This window comes from Chinchilla lanigera, unplaced genomic scaffold (genome assembly GCF_000276665.1).
Source record: "Chinchilla lanigera isolate Chin_1 unplaced genomic scaffold, ChiLan1.0 scaffold00050, whole genome shotgun sequence".
Taxonomy (NCBI): domain Eukaryota; kingdom Metazoa; phylum Chordata; class Mammalia; order Rodentia; family Chinchillidae; genus Chinchilla; species Chinchilla lanigera.
The window spans coordinates 3,420,995-3,440,952 of NW_004955451.1; the positions used below are offsets into that span (position 1 = coordinate 3,420,995).

Consider the following 19,958-nt stretch of genomic DNA (forward strand, 5'->3'; position numbering starts at 1 on the left):
ACACTGTCCAGGCTTTGTTATACAGCCATCCTACTTATGATCAAGGATCCAATATCCCTTCACTAAATTTTTAATGTTTTAATCAGCTAACCTTGTTTCTGCTCTCTACAACTAAAGAATTCTAACATACAAAGAACTTTAGTTATCTAGGTGATTCCAATGTGTAGCCCAGGTTGAGAATACCTAACTTAAGGCAATGTTACTTAAACCATCGCCCATCTCTCTTCTATATAAAGTCACTTAGGGTATTTAAAAATGCTAGTTACAGGCAAGTTATAGGCCACTTACCAGGTCAGACTCTAGATTTACAGCACACATGAGTTATTTTTAGCAGCTCTAATGATTCTGTGCAGAAAAATCACAAACATAATGATTTTCATGAAGGCAATCAAAATAAAAAATAGAAGCTGGGTGTGGCAGTACATGCCTACAATCCCAGCATTCTGGGAGGCTGAGGCAGGAAGATCACTTGGTTAGCCCAGATTGGGTAATTTAGCAAAACCCTGTCTCAAAATAACAAAGGGCTAGGAATATAGCTAGTGTGAAGACCCTAGTTCAATCCTCAGCACTGCAACAAACAATAAAACCCCCACTAAACTGGGTGTGGTGGTACATGCCTGTAATCCCAGCACTCCAGAGGCTGAGGCAGGAGGATCTTTGTGAGTTTGAGGCAAGCCTGGGCTACAAAATGAGCTCACGGCCAGCCTGAACTGCACAGCGAGACCCTGTCTCAAATAGACAAAAACAAAAACCAAACAAAAACATCAACAACAAAAAAGCAAACTCTACTTAATTAATATAAACAACTGACAAGGGCCCGGGATGTAGCTCAGTGGCATAAGTGCCTGCCTGGCAAGCACAAGGTCCTAAGTTTGATTCCCAGTACCAATAAATAAATAAATAAATAAATAAACAAACAAACAACTGATAGAGAAAAAAATCACTGAAAAACATTATTCATTTTAGATAGGTACCACTAGATGCACAATTTGAACACACTTGGTAACAGAATTTGGTAACATTAGTTACCACAAATCTGAATATTAAAAACAAATAACTTTTGAATTTTGATAACTAAATACTGTAGTAGCAAAAAGACAAAGACTCACTACAATAATTACCAAAGCCCAAACTTACCTTTCCTCCAGCTTGACCCCGTACTGCAAAACAAAATAACGTTGATTCTTCTGCATTTCCTTCCATCTTAAACTGTGCAAAGCTAGCCGCGTGTCCTTCAATGGGCTGAGACACTTTTCTATCTACAGAATATAGCTGCATAGCTCCCACCACACGATTTTGCTATAAATAAAGAAAATAATGTCTGGGGATCCAATAAATCAAAAACTTCTAGATTCATCAACTAGTGAAATAGCTAGAATAGCTTACTATTTCAGCAGAATTTGTAGTTCTCTGTTTCTCAATGTAGATTTGATATAACTTACTTTAAAATTCAGCTCTAAATATTATTTTATTAAAGTTTAATATGAATGTTTAAAATATGCCCCATATATAACCTTTCTCTTCACGTTATCTTAATGAGGAAGACATAAAAGTATTCATTTGTTCAGTAGGAATATATATATTCCATAATAAATTCCAAACCATTTAGACCAGTTTACAAAAGGGGCTGAAAACAATTGATAAGAGTACTCTGAAACAGTAGGGCACAGTGGTGCACGCCTGTAAGCCCAGCACTAGGAAGGCTGAGGCAGGATGATCACAGCAAGCTGAAGACCAGCTTGGATTACACAGTGAGACAATCTCAAAAAACAACAACAAAAAGAGTACTCTGAAATTTTATGTCAGTTAAAAGCTATTAAGCCAGTAACCTTTATTTCTAAAAATTAAAAGTAAAACTCTTCTGAATTAAGTGAAATTCGACATGATTCAATACGTAAAGTACTTAACTTCAAAATATACTGCATTTTGGGTAAAATAGTTCTCTAGGTCTCTCCTCTTATCAAAAACAAGAAAAATGTTACCTGTGCAGATATGCCAGTTAGAAGAAGCCACTTCTGCTTTGCATCTGTGCGATAATTGATAATCTGGCATCCTGCAAGGCTAGAATGGCGATCAAACATTTTCACTGGCTGGGATTCTCCTTCCATACTCCAATGATAAACTGCATTATCCGTAACAAGAGCAACCGTATTCAAAGAGATCCACTTCCAAAAGGTGACGTCATCAGTCATGGTATGGGCCTTCATTTTACTTTTCATTTCAATGTTAAATATCTGAAGAGTTTTCCCAGCTAAACACAGAAATTAAAGATTACGAATCATTAAATAGGTAACGTTCAGGATGAATTAATATTCAGACCAGCTCTGTAACTTCCAAACTAAACAGCTCTACAATAAGGCTGAGCCCAACTACAGAAGGCAGACTGATGGAGCAACAGCCATTAAAGAGATAACAGTTGCCACTAAGTCATTTACATCTACGTTTTAAGCAAAAACTACATGACTCCTAATGAACACATTTAAACAGGAAGTATGATTTCCACAGTATTCCAAACCCCAACTGAAAGTCAGTATAATGAACAGCTTCTTAACATGACAGAAAATCAACTTGTAACTTTCACACTTGTAACTAAGTATGTCTGTTTTACATATAAACTAAGGTAACTGCATATACACAAGACAAAGTAAATCTAATAAAAGCACAAGGAGAAAAACATGTATGTTTTAAAATGCAGTCATCTCTCATCCAATTAAATCTTATAGAAACTGCTTTTCAAAAAGAGGATCTACTTCACCTCTTCTCTGTTCCCGTAAGAAAAGTGCATGCTACATTTAATGGGTTTAAGGTACAAAGGGAAGGTAGAGGTACTGGAGGAAAGGAGAGGGAGACAAGAGGGCAGTTTTAGATGCTGTTAATGTATTGGAGGTAAGAACAAAGTTCAAGCTTCATCCAGTTAAGACATCAAGCATTTAGTAAAAGGAGGATGAAATTTGCCTTGAGTGTTAAAAGTCCACTGAGTCAGATGCAAGGGCTTGTACTTGTAATGTGACTCCAGCATAGTCCAAGAGTGGTCTGATTAAAAGTACTAGAGGTCAAAGCCCACAACAATCACTGGGCTATTGAGATCAGTCTTTAGAGACTAAGGAAAACTCCATTCCTGAGCCACAGAGAATCTGGCTCCTAAAGGACAAAAATTATAAGAGAGTGGGGGATACGGAGGTGGGAAAGAGACAAAGCATGGTACCACAACTCTTCTTACCACATGTGCAAAAACTTCTATAAGACAAAGTATGTTACTCCCATCCCACACAGTCGATAAACCACAATCAGACTTGAAAAGTTGTGAGAGTTATAGTCCTGTTTATAAAAAGAAGCCAGGGGGTTTAAAACCGGCTTCGGAGGCAAGCAGCATTCTCTAATGGCGTGCTTTTCTTTGCTGCCTTCCCCAACCCTCAGATTACATCTACTCTTTTATACATAAAAGGAGTTGGAGTACTTGTAAATGGGTGGTCTGGGGAGGGAGGAAAGATGACAGCTTAACTCCTTAGTGCAGACACACAGGCACAAAGCTATGATACTACTCTACAGTGCTCTGGAAATCTTTTCAACTTATTATTCTTTTTATGGAACAGGACAATAACTAATACAATCTAATTTAAGATAACTCACCATCTGCACACATAAGAAAGCATTAAGAAATGTGATAAGATAACAATAACATTACAAATAGAAAAGAATTAGGACAAAATTAAAATGATGGCCTTTTAATAGAAAGGTGCGACAGCTAAGTACATGAGCTTAAATTCTTTAAGGAGACTGAAGGAAGCTTAAAACACTAATGTACATTATTTTTTTTAAAGCAGAATGCTTGCTGCGCAGTACATCTGGTCCCAGGTGCAAACTATGTGATCTTAAGATGACACTGACTTTAGCCAGAGCTATGTGCCAGTGACGGACTCCTCCGAATATGCTTGTCTTCACCTCCACCCCAGGTGTTCACACTCCAACCACTATTAGCATAAGCATCCCTAATCCAAAAGCCCAAAATGCTCCAAAACCTGAAATTCTGAGTACTATCAAACTCAGAAAGTTTTGGATTTTGGAGCATTTCTGATTCTGGATGTTCAGTTTAGGGATGTGCAACAGATAAAGTCTATACAAATATCCCAAAATTCCAAAAGCTCTAAAATAGTTCTGGTCCCAATATTTTGGGTAAGGGATATTCAACCTACTATTACTAAATACAAAGTTTAAATCATGTAAAGAGGTCTGGTCAAAGAGCACAGCTCCTGTAAGAATACCCACAAATTCATTAAGAAATTAATGGAATGAAAGTAGAGCTCAGTATTACCCTTAACTTTATAGGTCTACTTAAATTTACTCAATATACTGAAAAAAAACCTAAAACCCTAGTTATTTTATTCGTGCAATATACACAAAGAGTTGTAAGAAAAAAATTCCACCATCTTGTATACCTTTTAATGCAATTACTTTGCTGGCTGGATTCATGATGGCACTGTCTGCTGAAATTGGTCTTCGAATGGGATTACTTGGATCATTCATGTCAATGATTACCACCTGGGCCTGCTCTCCTACTTTTTCTCTAATGCAGATGAATTTGTCTGATTCCATAGTCAGGGTACTGAAGCCAATGTTTGCTGGGTTAATACCCAGGTTCTGGAGCTGCAAAAAAATTAATGAACCATGTTAACAGGTGGATTAGAAGACACGTCATATTAATCCTCTTAGTCATTAATGCAAGGTAAGTAGTGACAATTTTATTATACCGATTAAAGGGAAGCAACTAATAGCTAAGGAATGGTTCTTTCTGTCTTATTACAACCTCAAAGTTATAATTAAAATGTAGAATAGAGATGGAGCTAAAGAGAACAACAAGAAGCCAGGTGTGGTGGCGCATGCCTGTAATCCCAGCACTCAGAAGGTTGAGGCAGGAAGGATTGCCATGAGTATGAGGCCAACATGGGCTACAGTGAGATCCTGTCTAACAAAACAAACAAACAAACAAACAAACAAACAAACAAAAAAACCCACTGAGAGCTAGCATTTATGGTTTAAGGAATTTTAGACCATTGTGTTTCTTCATTTTATCTTTGAACTACCATATCTATCCTCTCTTACTCCCTTTAATATTTATTTATTTTTTTATTTTTTTGGGTTTTTTTCTGGTACCGGGAACTGAACTCACGACCTTGCGCTTGCCAGGCAGGCGCTTTGCCGCTGAGCTAAATCCCCAGCCCCCTCCCTTTAATATTTAGTAGTTATATAAATTACACTTCAGAAATCTGTAAATTAAATTAGAGCATAAAAAAGGGAGAGAAAGACTTGAAATGAGATACAGTTACTGATGGAACATGAACTATTAAGAGCAGACAAGTAAACTTACAATACTGTGGGAAGCATTGCAAAACAAAAGTAAGACAGGTCTTGTCTAAGAAGCCCCATGGCGAAGGCAATGTCTCCAAGGGAGCTAAGACTATGGAATTCTCAACAGAAGGATCATCAGCTAAGGACAGTGTCTAAGGGAGCTATAGCAACTTTCATTCAAATTAGTCTAGAAGAGGTCTGAGCAATAGAAAATTAAGGTTACAGAGATAAGCAAGGGCTACACTGACAAGTTAAATGTACTTCAGTAAGAATCCTGAATTTATTCTATTGGAGATACTTAGGGATTTTTTAAAAATCACCTCCCAGGCAAACACACACAGTAAGGCAAGTACTCTAACACTGACCTACATCCCTAGCCTTTTTGAGATGGGGGGGGGTCTCGCTAAACTACCCAGGCTGGCCTTGAACTTGCAATTCTATTTCAGCCTCCCTAAGAGCTGGGGGTTTAGAGGTGTGTGCCACTGAGCCTGACCCACCTTGAGGGAAGTGGATTTACTCTGTATACTCAGAAGATACTTCAGTTATCTGCTGAACAAGTAGAACTAAAGATGGCTGACCTCTGCAAACCACCCAGTACATAAAAACAACTTGTAAAAGTCACTCATTATTGAAAGGGATCTCGGGGCTGGGGATTTAGCTCAGTGGCACAGGGCCTGCCTGGCAAGCGCAAAGTCGTGAGTTTGATTCCTGGTACCAGAAAGGAAAAGAAAAAAAAAGAAAGGGATCTCTACCAGAGTGGGTCACTAACACTCTGGATGAGTGAATGTGGCATGACAGATGATATCACACAAGGTGACTACATGCAGGCTTTATTTTATTAGCCCTGGTCAGACTAATTTTTGAATCCTTTTCTCCATGGGTAATAAGTTCACCATGGCACAAAACACAAGGGAAAAAGAAAAGACAAAGTAAAAAAAGAAAAGTATTTCTCCTCCCCTTGTCCCGAAGCTATACAGTCTCCCTCCCCAATGACTATCACTGGACTTGCCGAGCCAACTTACTGTATTTTATCTAAATTCTTCTGTCAAACGTTTCTGCTACTAGTGCTTAAAAAGAACCAGACCATAGTTACTTGGTGTGGTACACACTGGGAATCTTGGCACCCTGGGAGGCTGTGGTAGAAAGATGGCAAGTTCAAGCCTAGCCTGGGCAACTTATGAGATAACCTGTTTCCAAATAAAGGGGATTTGGGCATGGTAGCTGGGGATGTAGCTCAGTGAGAAAGTCCTGGGTATTTTGTTTTTTGAGACAGGGTCTCACTATGTAGTTCAGACCGATCTTGAAGTCACTATGAAACCCAGATTGGCCTGACACGCAAGGTGATCCTCCTGCTTCAGCCTTTCCAAGTGCTGGGATTACAGGCATGTGCCACCACGCCTGGGTATCCCCAGTATTTAAAAAACAAAAAGCCCAGGATCTGAATAAGATATAGTATGACATCAAGAGGCTATATTTTACTTTCACTTACTCTTACACCAATGACTGCAAGCAGAAAGAGTTATGAAGTACAGTTATAGTAACTTGGTCACTGAATACCAGGGACAAGGAGTCAAACAGCCATCTAACCATTAATAGAAAAATGATAATAAAATCAAGTATTAACCAGCTTTATATGTTTTCAGAGTGAAGGGTGCTTAGACTCTTAAAGGCTTAATGGGATACTCTTCCATAATTAGAGAAAACAAGATTGTGGTTCAGAGTTCACAGAGCTATACAGCAAAAAGTGACAGATTATCTTTAAACTGCCCTACAGAAAAAGTGTATGTTTCTACTTTACGTGAAACAGACATACATCCCTTATTTAAAAAAAAAAGTAGGCATCTCTCCCTTTTGAAGTCACTCAATTCTGACTAATAAATCCCTTTATGACTCTTAAAATAACTGCAAACTTAAACAAGACACAGTGGCAAATTCTTAACAGTAGTACATATTAAAAAGTACACTCAGCCAGGTGTGGTGGTGCATGCCTGTAATCCCAGTACTCGGAAGTCGAGGCAGGACTCCCTGTACTAGTTAGCTCAAGACCAGCCTGAACTAAATAGCAAGACCCTGCCTCAAAAAACAAAACAAAACAAATTCAAATGATAACCATTTACAAAACTAAACGTGAAAAGTGCTCCTTCCTTAAAAAGCTTTCCCTAATTGTTAAGAAAAGCAATGACAGGAACAGAAAGTTACCTTGCTTTCACCTCTTCGAACAGTTGGTAAGACTTTTCTTCCTTTAGTATTTTTTTTTTTTTTTTTTTTTTTTTTTTTTTTTTTTTTTTTTGGTTTTTCTCCGGTACCGGGAACCGAACTCACGACCTTGCGCTTGCCAGGCAGGCGCTTTTGCCGCTGAGCTAAATCCCCAGCCCCTCTTCCTTTAGTATTAATCTTTAAAGCCAACACCTGGAGCACTTACCAATTCTCCAGTTATTTTCTTGAAATATATTCAAAACTGAAATATGCCAAAGCATATCATAATAGGACAAGTCACCATCATCAATCACAATTCTGGCTTAGGTGCACTTAGAGTATAATCATATGAAAGGGTTACAAGGGCCGGGGATATAGCTCAGTGGCACAGGTGCCTGCCTGGCAAGCGCAAGGTCCTGAGTCCGATTCCCGGTACCAAAAAAAATAAAATAAAATACTGTAAAAAGGTTATAGTATCACGTTACTATATCTAATGATATACGCATACATGAAAACTTTTAAAATGCCACAGAATACCTTTAAATAGGTTTTATTTTCAAAACAGCACACACTAACCATAAACTATTCTAAGTCAATTATAAAGGTGTGATGGTATTTGAATATAGAATGTGAATTATAAACTGTGAAACAAATCACTGATATATTCAGAGTACATAAAATAGTTTCCAAATTTGCAAGTATTTTTCAGAAGACATAAAATAATACCCAAGGTACAGCCACATTTTTCATCCTCTCAATTGGCAAAATGTTGCTCTTTTGGAAGTTGGAGCATACTATTTTGAGACGGACTTGGAAGTTTCTATAATAAAGGTCCTTTAAACTCCAAAGGACTTTTATTTTGTTGTTCTAAGAAGTCAAAATAAACTCAGATCCAAAACCAGAACTTTTTTGAATACTCTTCCCTTTTCAAAAAATACTAATGACCACTGTACAAAAGCATACTAATTATTGACTGCTTCTTTAGTTTTATAGAGAAGCACATAAACTTTGTAGCTTGCAATCTGGTTTACAGATTGGATTGTGGTTTACAAGTGGAACTACTTTAGGACTCCCAGTTGAAAACTAGCTTCCAAAACGTAAAGATTAGTTCTGTTAATCAGCCAAAACAAAACACTGCAATGCCAGGCAGTTCGCGTTGCAAGTGACAGAAAAATATTTCCTTGTTTTGGATTAACATGTCAGGGAAGGGTGGTAGCAAAGCAAGAAAGTACAATCTTTAAATAGTGAGAAATACTACTTCAGATTCCCCATAATCTAGAGAGCACAGAAAAGCTTCACTCAAGCAGACCATTACAGTACAAATTTACAATTTTGATTGTAAACTACAAGCGATGGCTAGAAGTGACTGCTTTTGTGGGTCCCTCCTAAGAGTCAGAATGTCTGGGTGTAGTCCACATTTGCCAGTAAAAGGACTAGTATCTCTGGGTGTCTCTCTTCTCATCTGAAACATCTGAGACAGTGTACCTATTCTCAGAATTAAGCGCTAACCAATGCCTGACACACTGTAAGGGCTTCAATAGATATTGTCTATCAGTATATCGGTGCTTTAGGCCACTCAAGGTTAGCCTTTTGGTATTTGCATTTCATTATCTGCTTAATTCAGCTGTCCATAAATTTGCTCAAAAGTCTGGGTGTGAATTTCTTCTAACTACTGATAATGAACTAGTGGTCTTTAGGAGCTTAAATTACTGAAGACACTGTAAAATGACTGTGAAATGTTTTCCTACCCCACCCCAAATTAAATTCCTAATTTAGGAATTAAATTACACCAAGACTTTTAAATTCTGCCCTTTGTCTAGTTAAATGTAGAGTCCAGAATCACCAAAACTGTGCAACCATGTAAACACGGTCATCCTGAAAAACTCTCCTTATTTTTTAGAGGTATTGCAGAACAGTATTGCTAGGGCTTTCTAACAAACCTACCAAGTATGTCTCCAACACCTTTGGGGGAAGAGGAACTGGGAAAGCTCGGGCACACATATGGCCAAATGGATAAGGTCAGTATCATGAAAAAACTCTTCACTTCAAAAAGCTCAAAACTAAAAAGATAAAATAGCAGGCACACCATTTTTCTTCTCACTGTGCAAGAGTTGATGCCACATGGCTCAAAGCCCTGCACACATAATACACTTACCCTCCCACTACACCATTCCAAGACCAAACTTTACTTTTCAGGGCAATTATAGACTAAAAAAACAAAACTCAGGAGTCCACATTAATAGACCTAATTTTTTTTTTAAACGGTGAGAAGGAAAAGCTGTTCCTTTTTTAGGAAAAAGCCAACTCAGAAGTGATGAAGGGAGCCAGGCGTGGTGGCACATGCCTGTAATCCCTGCACTCAGGATGCTGAGGCAGGAGGATCTTTGCGCGTTTGAGACCAGCCTGGGCTACAAAGTGAGCTCAAGGTCAGCCTGAACTGCATAGTAAGACCCCGTCTCAAAAAGACCAAAAAAAAAAAAGAAAAGAAAAGAAAAGAAAAAAGTGATGAAGGGTCAATGGATCTTTTTTAATCAATATTTGACAATCCTCATTAATATGAATTGCTACAGGAAAGAATCACCAATGGATAGTAAAACTAATAGAAGAGATTTTAAGTAACAGGTATACTGAGTCTCAAGGAATCTCCCCCACAAGATACTTAATACAGATGGAAAAGAAAATTTATGATGAAGAAACCTCCTAGGCACAAATTTTAGCAACTGAAGAAAGTTTTAATTTTTTTGGTTTTTTGAAACAAGATCTTACCGTGCAGCTAAGGCTGGCCTTGAACTCCCTCCCAGTGACTGTCCTGCCTCAGTCTCCTAAAGTGCTGGGGTGACAGGCATGCACCACTACCTCCGGCTAAAGAAAGTTCTAATACCACTAGCAATGAATCAAACTGGCAACATGTGCCTCCTGACATAATGAATTAAAAAATACCCAACATCACTTTTGCTGTATCCTATCAAAACTATAAATCCTGAATCTAATCATGACAATCTATCACATAAACCAAAAAATAGATCCTGAAATATAAAGACTGCTCCAGATTACAGAAACCAAAGGAGACAGAACCACCACTCAATGCAGCTCAACATCCTGGATTTTCTCTTGATATAAACAACATTAGAATAACTGATGAAATCAGAGTTAACAATATTCAGACACCTGATGAAACAGTATGCTGCTAAATTCATTACTTTGATAATTTTTGTGATTTTAGAAGACCATCTTATTTTTAGTAAATACACACTGAAGCATGTAGTGGTAAAGCAGTATCACACGGGCAGCTACTTTCATACAGTTCAGTAACAACGGTATATAGAGACAAAAGAGGACAAAGCAAATGCACTAATATGTTAACACTGATGGACACGAGTAAATAGTGTACACGAGAGCTCTTCGTGTACACTTCCTGTGCTCTTCGTGTACATTCCTCCAACTGCTCTGTAGATTTGAAACTATGCTGTACATCAGAAAATAAACTATTTGGAAAACATGTTATTGTTTTGATTATCTTTATAACTCGATGCCAGTTATAAGCCTCCTTCAAGTCCTTGCACACTGGTGTGCTCCTGTCTCTGGGCTCCAGCCGCCACTCTGCTACAGATCCCAACTGCTCCTGCGCCAGCCGCGGCTCACACACCTGTGAGGACTCTATACATACAGAGCGAAAATGCATCTCTCGCAAGATGAGCTGCCACTCTGGACGCCTCCAGGGCTGCGCCAAATGTGCCTAAGGCTTTGTCTGCAAGGGGCCTCCAGGAGGTGCAGCTGTGGCACCTAGTCGGGCACATCCCTGCTCCCATGTATAGGCTCTTTTCTTTTTTCTTTACACAACTCCAACCCATCTGCTAAAGTCAGTTTCCTGTGAAGTATGTGAGGGATAATAAAGTTGACTTGAGAAAAATAAACCATGCAAAAATATTTTTTTTCTGGTACCAGGAATCGAACTTAGGACCTTGCGCTTACCAAGCAGGTGCTTTATGTATGCCACTGAGCTATATCCCTGCAAAATGTTTTTAAAAAGAAACTTTTGACATAACTGAAAGCAGCATAAAGATCTTGCTTAGATCGTGATGTAAACACACACAGTATTTGGAAACAATGAGAGAAATGTGGACTGGTTTTTAAGTATTCAGGTGTTAAAATATTAGGGGCTATAATAATGTCACGATTATAAAATGTCATAATTATATATTAGCCTCTAGTCACATCTGGCTATTAAATTTTAACTAACTTTTTTTAAAAATTAAAATTTAGCTCTTCAGTTCAATGTCTTCAGTGACATTTTAGGTGCTTAGTAGCTATAATGGCTATGGTATCAGATGACACAGAATAAAAAGCAGTTCCACTGGATGGCATTGTTTACAGAAATTTTCTTGGAAGGCCAACAAGGAGAAAAGGGAAACTGTTTTTACATCTAATTCCAGCAAAATATGAGGGATGCTTGCAAAGAGAGTCACCATTTACTAGCACTATATAGAACTTCAGACAAAACAAAGACAGGTGAGTAAAGAAATAAAACTTTTAGGTTTTAGAGTCATAAGATCTGCAAGAGTTCTTAAAAATAAACAAAGAACACCTGGAAGCGTCAATGCTACGAAACAGGAGAGTCTAAGAAAAATTCCTCAGTCTGGGAATCTTTTTCCCCATAAACTCTGAACATTCAAATGGCTACAGCTCAGGGTTATGAGATACCAGGAAGGACTGAGAATTTCAATAGTACAAAAATGCGGTAAGGGAGCTGGGGATTTAGCTCAGCGGCACAGCGCCTGCCTGGCAAGCGCGACATCATGAGTTCGATTCCTGGTACCGGAAAAAACAAAACAAAACAAAAAATAAAATAAAATAAAAATGTGGTAAGATGCAGTTCCTTAACATTGAGAAAAAGGAGTTCTATCTCTGCTTCAAAAGCTACCACTGCCTCACTTTCTTAAGTTGTTTATCAGTACTCTGAAGCTTTTGGGAAAAGAGTACACAAGTGTGAGTCTCTAATTCCAAGAAGGGTGCATAAATACCCAAACAATATGGTAATATTAAAGAAATATAGTATTTTAAAAATTTCAGCAGTATTACATTCAGAAATCTAAGTTACACACTCATCAGTGTTTAACAGTTGAAGTATTAGACACTTTTTTGTTGGGTTTTTTTTTTTTTTTTTCGTTTTTCTTCTGGTACCAGGAATCGAACTCACGACCTTGCGCTCGCCAGGCAGGCGCTTTGCCGCTGAGCTAAATCCCCAGCCCCTACACTTTTAATGCTTTAAACTTTGTTTTTCCTGTCTTGGTTTTGAAAAAATACTTGATTTTACTGTTAATGTGGCAAACAGAAGAGGGAACGTGTCCATCCTTGTTCAGCAGGCGTAAAGATATGCCTAGAAGATTAATGAAGAGTTAGTGATTTAACACACATCAAGCACTCAGATCAATGTGGAAACACATAACCACTGTTTTAGGGATTTCTGTTCTTCCAGTTATCTAGCTCTGGGTCTGTAGTACTGCGGTACTGACTGCTCTGAAACTTTCTGGCATGGACATTCTACCAACACTGGGTATCATTCTACTCAAACTTTACCCAAACTTATCTGCTGTGTTGATCTGTTCCTGAAGAGAGCAGAAAAACCCAGATATGCCAAGGAATCAGGAAACCCAGTGGTGATGAGGAGGCATTAGTGATCAAACTATGAAACTACCATTACAAGACCAAAGGGGCCATACATATATTTAATCCAGTAGCGTATTATATTAAGGGCCAGAAAATGCTAGTATAAGAAATGTAAATAAAACTATTTTTCCATGCTCTGTTCTGACTAAAGACAGCTCCCCACTAACACAATTCAAACTGTGGTTGTGCCTACAAACACCACATAAAAGCAGCATTAGATTCGCCTTGAGCCTAATTTTAGCCAGAAGTTCTTAATTTGGTAAAAATAAATTCATCAAAAACTGGCTTTTCTACAAGTATACTGAAGTAGTTTGCTTTCTACATGAATGACTAGTAAACTTGGAACAGCTCACTTACCAGCTGTATCAGCTGAAAATTAAAATACATTAAAACTTATGTTTATGACAGCATTATTAAAGACTTAAGTTTCACAATCCATGCTTGGCTTTACACTTTCCAAGATCCTTCCTTCTTGTTACATCTGAACAGTGAACATGTAAGGAAGTTGTATATGAGCTGTTTAATTTCAGATAAAGCTATTTTGTAAGTGTTCTATGTATGGTCCTATTTTGGTCACCTTCTCTGTAAATGACCCTTGTATTATAAGGATTTAATTGTGTTACCAATACAGAGTTAAAAGGTCAACAATTTTAGAGACTTGCTGATACCTGATAATCATTATGATACCACTAAGCTCCCAATACAAGTATTTTTAAGTACTTGCTTCAAGATTTGGTTCACTTCTCAACCCAAGTAGGTCACTCAGCACAATTTCCTTTAAAAATTCCGAACATCCTCACCTTCACGAGTATCAATCACTGTGAAAAAAAAAAATGCTGAGAGCAGTCACTTTTGAAGCTCTTCCTGGAAACTAGCAGAATGTCAAATTAAAACTGCAGTTGCTGTATTTTACAGGAAATGAAGAAAAATGCTGATAATGCAGCATTCCTTCAGTTCTTCCACCAACAGGATACCAGCCAGTCTTTTGTAGGCTCCACAGATGTCAAGCAACAAATAAAAGGCCTTTAACCTTTGCTAATACCACTCTTGAACTCAGATTTGTCTCCCCCATGTTAGCCTTTGGAAGAATTACTGTCTTTAAGGAAAGTCTCTGACTTATGTCACTAACTCCAAATTGTAAGCAGTATGTTCAGGAAGACACCACAGCACAAAACAGGGATTTTAAGTTAAGACTGTTATCTCCTAAACTACCAGGAGAAATTTCTGCCTTATAAACTCTTACTGACTATGAATTTCATAAACTTCAGACTCACTTGCAGAACAAAATAATAATCCAGTTACTAGATGAAAGATTAAATCAATTTTGATCAACTTTCGGGGGTACATAGGAATAAAGTTTTTATGTTTCAAATCTTGGAGATGAGTATACTTTCTAAGATTACACCGGTATGTCCTGTACAAATTCCATTAGGCTGGCACAAAACTACCAGTTACAGTGCATTGCAGGGGACATGTGGCCTTTCAAAAAAACAGGAAAAAAGCCTTAACCTGAGCATGGCTATAATCCCATCCACTCAGGGAGGCTGAGGAAGAAGGATCACAAGTTTGAGTCCAGCCTGGGCAATTAAGCTACTCAGAAAGACTTTGTATCAAAATAAAAAATAATAAAAGGACTGGGAATGTAGCTCAGCACAAAGGCCCTGGGTTCAATCCCTGTTGAGAGAGAGAGGGCGCACGAGAGAGACAGACAGAGAGAGATACAGGCAGCCAGCCAGCCAGCCAGAGCAAGGGAGCCTTCCAGGCAGGCAGTGTGACTGACAGACACACCTATAATCCCAGCACTCAAGAGACTGAGGCAAGAGAATCTCTGTGAGTTTGAAGCCAGCCTGGGAAACAGTGAATTCAAAGCCAGCCTGAACTGTACAGTGAGACCCTGTCAGTCAATCAATCAGTCAATCAATAAGACAATCAGTCAATCAAATACTTGTACTGGGAGATTAGGGGTATCATAATGATTATCAGGCATCAGCAAGTCTCTAAAATTGTTGACCTTTTAACCCTGTATTGGTAACACACATTAATCCTTACAACACAGGGGTCATTTACAGAGAAGGTGACCAAAATAATTACTTCCCGAGTTTAAGATTATACTGCTTACTGCTGACTTAACATACAGACCTTTAAGGATATGAATGTCCCTGGGCGGGTTTCCTGGTACGAGAAACTAAAACAACTGGTCAGTTTCCTTACTAGCTGTCAAGATCCTCAGGAAACCTCATTCTGTGACACAGCTTCTCAGCATGTACTTTTACAGGACAGCCCAGGGTTACAACTGAGTTCAGTTCTAACACTGCTGAGCACAATCATGTATTTTTCACCCTATACAGAAGATCTGCTAGGAAATTAGATATTCTGCTGTCTCACTCATTTTTCTGGTTGAGTCATTTAGTTAAACCAGGATCAGCCTAACAGCTGCTGTAAGTTATAAGTCCAGAATCATTTTTTTTTACAGCTGAGTTACCAAAATTCTGCTTGTGAACTTAAATGCCACAAATCTTAAGACTGACTGACTGAATGAATAATCAGCATGAAGTCACCAGCTGTCTCAAAACTGTCTCATATTGACAAGTCAAGGAATGAACAGCCAGGCGTGATAGCGCACCTCGGGAGGCTGAGGCAGGAGGACCAAAGCGAGTTTGAGGCCAGCCTGGGCTATAAAGTGACCTCAAGGTCAGTCTAAATGGCATAGCAAAACCCTATCTCAAAAAGACAAAAAAAAAAAAAAAAAAGGAAAGGAAAAAAAGGAATGAACAACACTAAAATGGTTTGGCAACTAAACATGAATTCAGTATTTTCGGTGTAATTTTTGTGTGAAATTGTTTTTACTTTGCTGTGGCTTCAGTGTATCCCCTGAAAGTTTGTATGTTGGAGACTTAATTCAAAACTCCGACATTAATAATACTGAAAGGGGAGGCCTTTGGAAATAGCAGGAATTAATGAAGCTCCTAGGGTGGGATCTCTAGAATGCCCTTCGTGGCCTTGTAAGAGCCACACAGACCTGAGCAAGCTCTCTTGCTCTATCTTGCCACCATGGTGCAAGGCAGCAAGAAGGCCCCACCAGATGCTGAGCAAATGCCCTTAGACTTCCCAGCCTCCACAACCATGAGCCAAACTTCAGCTCTTCATAAAATACTGGGTCTCAAGTATTTTGTTAAGAGCAACAGAAAATGGATAAAAACTCTTGTCATATGCATTTTATATTAGTGCCTTCATTCCAAAGTGTCTTTAAAAAAATCCATTATGGAAATGGGTGTGGTGGTGCATGCCTGTAATCTCAGCACTAGGGAAGCTAAGACAGCAGGATCACCTAGAGTTTGAGGACAGCCTGGGCTACGTGGTGAGTTCAAGACCAGCCTGAACTAAATAGCAAGTCCCTATCTCCAAAACAAACAAACATTATGATATAATCATGGGAATTTTATAACATACCTCAAATTCTCATTTGCTTCGTAGAGTTGTTTTTCATTTGTCTTTGGATCTAAATTACAATCTCCACAAATGTACCGTTAAAGGTTATAATTTAAGATTTATGCACCTAGGCTCAATAGCATATGCCTGTCCTCCCATCCTGGGGAGGGTGAGACAAAAGGATTCCAAGTTGCAGGCCAGCCTGGTCAACTTAATGAATGAGCTGGGAGTAAACTCAGTGTTTGAGCACTTACGAAGCATGTATCAAGGCTCTGGTTCAGTCCCTGTACCAGAAAAGTTTGTGATATCTAACAGCTGCGACTGTGAAGCCATATACAGAGGAACTCCATCTTAAATTTCCATAGTCAGATACACTCAAATATTTAAGAGCAGTGAAAGATGAGGTTGTAAATTCTATAGGACCACCCCAATTACTCATCCTCAAACAATGAAATCTATTCAGTCAGCTGTTTCCTAAAAGGAGCATATAGTATATGGATATTTTTTTATTTCACTATTTACCTTAGTAGTTTTTTAGATGAGTAGCTGATGTGAAATTAATGAAAGAAACACTTAACCAACTACTTTTCATTTGTGATTCTCAGGTTCAAAGGATAAGGATATCAAAAACTGCAAATTCCTAACTGGACATGGTGGTACATGCCTGGAATCCAGCTCCAGTGCTAAGGAGACTAAGGCAGGAGGATCTGAGTTCAGGGCCAGCCTGGCTACATATTGAGACCAAAAACAAACCAAAAAAATCCCTAAATTTCTCAGTCTCCTGGGTTCTTCTCTTCCCTACTCTTAAAATAGTCTGGATACAGAAAAGGAGCCCAGTGTAACTCCAGATCTGGGCTTCAAAAACTGGGTAGGTTGTAGCTTTTTTCTTTAGCATGGTATATATGCTTAACTTCAAGTAGATAAAGAGAGATTCCTCTAGAACAGACGGGGAAAAAACTAATATTTAAGTGCCTGTAAGGGCTAAGTACAAACTATACTGTAGTCAACCTCACAATTGTTAGGAAGCACTATTTTAATAAGTGAAAGTAAGACAAACTAAAAACCAACATAATCAAATACATAAAGCCTGACTAAACATCCATATCACACAACTGCATGCTGCAATTAAAAAAAAAACCGGAGGGGCCAGGGGTGTAGCTCAACGGCATGGCACCTGCCTGGAAAGTGCAAGGTCCTGAGTTCGATTCTTGGTACAGAAAAGAATTTTTTGTGCGTGCTGGAGACTGACCTAGAGTCTTCAAACTAAGCTGTATCCCCACACACAGCCCTTTTATTCTGAGATAGGCTGAGCTAAGTTTATCAGGCTGAACTTGCTATCCTCCCTCCTCAGCCTACAATGCTGGGGTTACAGGCATGCACCACCACACCCAACTAGAGTTTAACTTTTAAGTATGATTTTAGGATGCATGTGTGGTACACTGGGAACTGAACTCCAGGCCTCATGCATACTACTACTGAATGACATCCCTAACCCTCTACCATGGTATTAATGAACTTGGTTCCTATTCTTTAAGAAACAACTTTTAAAATCTGCTAAACTTATTTACTTATTTTGAGGCACTGGGAATTGAACCCAAGGCCTCACACATGCAAGAAAAGTGCAGCATCACTGAGCTGCATATTCACCTACACTTTTTTGAAACAAGATCTCCTTAAATTGTTTAGGCTGGCCCCAAAGTCCCATGCCTCACCTTCCCCAGCAGCTGGGATTATAAAACATGTGCCACTCAAGCTGGTTCTTCTTTACTTTAAAACTTAAAGAAATCACTATTTACCTAATGATTCAGAACAGGAAGTACTAATATTACTGGCAGTTGTGCCACTAAAGCACAACCCTACAGCTCTGTAACCACCTCCTCTTCTGCCGCTATCATACTCAAAACTGGGCAAACATTCTAATCCCACCTCCCTCTGCTGTGCTTTTCAAGCACAAATGTCTTCCTTGGAGTTCTAATCAGGTCTTCTATTAGTACACACGCAAACAGGAAATATACAGTAAAACAGAAAGCACAAGTTTCCAGTGTTCACAAATGGATTCAGAATGGCAGGCGCTGACTCTTGTCACTAAGGAAAAGTCTACAGGAAAGTTCTGCATTGTGAGAGGAATACAGATAACTGTAATTACAAATTAACCTGAGCCCAATCATTTTACCCAATTTATCACTGGGAATGTGGATGAAACTCTCTCAAAAGATATTAAACAATCATTTAAGGCAATAGAAAGTCAAATGTTAGCTCACTGGGCCCTACTTTTCCCATTAAAGTACTGCCCTAAAACTTCCGGTAGAAAGTATGTATCAGAGACCATCACAAAGGACACCATCATTGTATATTTTGCAGTTTAAATTATACAAACCATTCACCAAATAAGGCATCTTGCCAAACTGAAAGAACAAGTTTTAAAGTCTAGCTGTGTGACTCTTAACTGCTATGAACTTCACCCTCCCATCTATTAAATAAGGTTAACCTTACCTACTCAAAGGGGTTTTTTTGCCAGTAAGTGAGGAAATGAACATAAAATACTTACCACTGTTTAGTACATATTAGGTACTCAAATAGTTATTACAGTCAATGTGTTTTGATTTCATAGATTAGATTACAGGAAAATTAAGATTTGATGGCTATTCCCTTGAAAGTACAATTTAAAAAACTGTATCTTCCACAACACAAAAGAAGAGACTCATAAAATTCACATTTGACAGATGGGGTTTTCATAGTACATTCAGGTCCAAGTTTCCTGTCATTCATTCCACTTAAGAACATTAGCCAAGGCGGAGGGGACCAAGAGCTATAAACTCTGCACTGGTTCACAAGACAAGCTGATTTTATGAAGTACTCTAGCATGGCCCATATGTAAATAAATTTAGAAAAACAGCTTCATTTAATATAAAAGATTAAGATAAGCTATGAACTTGTTTTTATAAACTCTAAATAAAGATCAAGTATTCCCAATGAAAACAGTCTGTATAGGAAATCTTTAAAAAAACAGACATGAGCCAGGTGTGGTGGCACACCTGTAATTCTAACACTTGGGAGGCTGAGGCAGGAGGATCACCTCAAGCTCAAGGCCAGCCTGAACTATTGCATGTATCAAGACCCTGCTTAAAAAAAAAGAAGACACGAAAGTTAAAAGATATTAGATGAGAGGAGAGAGTAACAGGGGAGGTGAGATGTAAAGGAGGATAATGGAGGATGGACATTATGTTTTATACATGTATGAAAACGCCACAAGGAAACCCAATATTTTGTGATGTTATATGCACTAATAAAAATATATATTGAAAAAGAAAATAGCTGGG

General features: G+C 38.5%; 1 protein-coding gene across 2 annotated transcripts in view; it reads right to left on the reverse strand.

The window, feature by feature from the left end:
- Positions 1–19,958, reverse strand: part of Cltc (clathrin, heavy chain (Hc)) — a 65,670-nt gene that overhangs the window by 40,691 nt on the left and 5,021 nt on the right. For both annotated transcript variants that reach the window (XM_005393984.2, XM_005393983.2), the window contains exons 2-4: positions 4,437–4,644; positions 1,983–2,251; positions 1,138–1,299 (exon numbers count right to left, since the gene is read on the reverse strand). In XM_005393984.2, the coding sequence (XP_005394041.1) occupies positions 1,138–1,299; positions 1,983–2,251; positions 4,437–4,644 (639 nt within the window). The remainder of the gene's footprint in view (positions 1–1,137; positions 1,300–1,982; positions 2,252–4,436; positions 4,645–19,958) is intronic.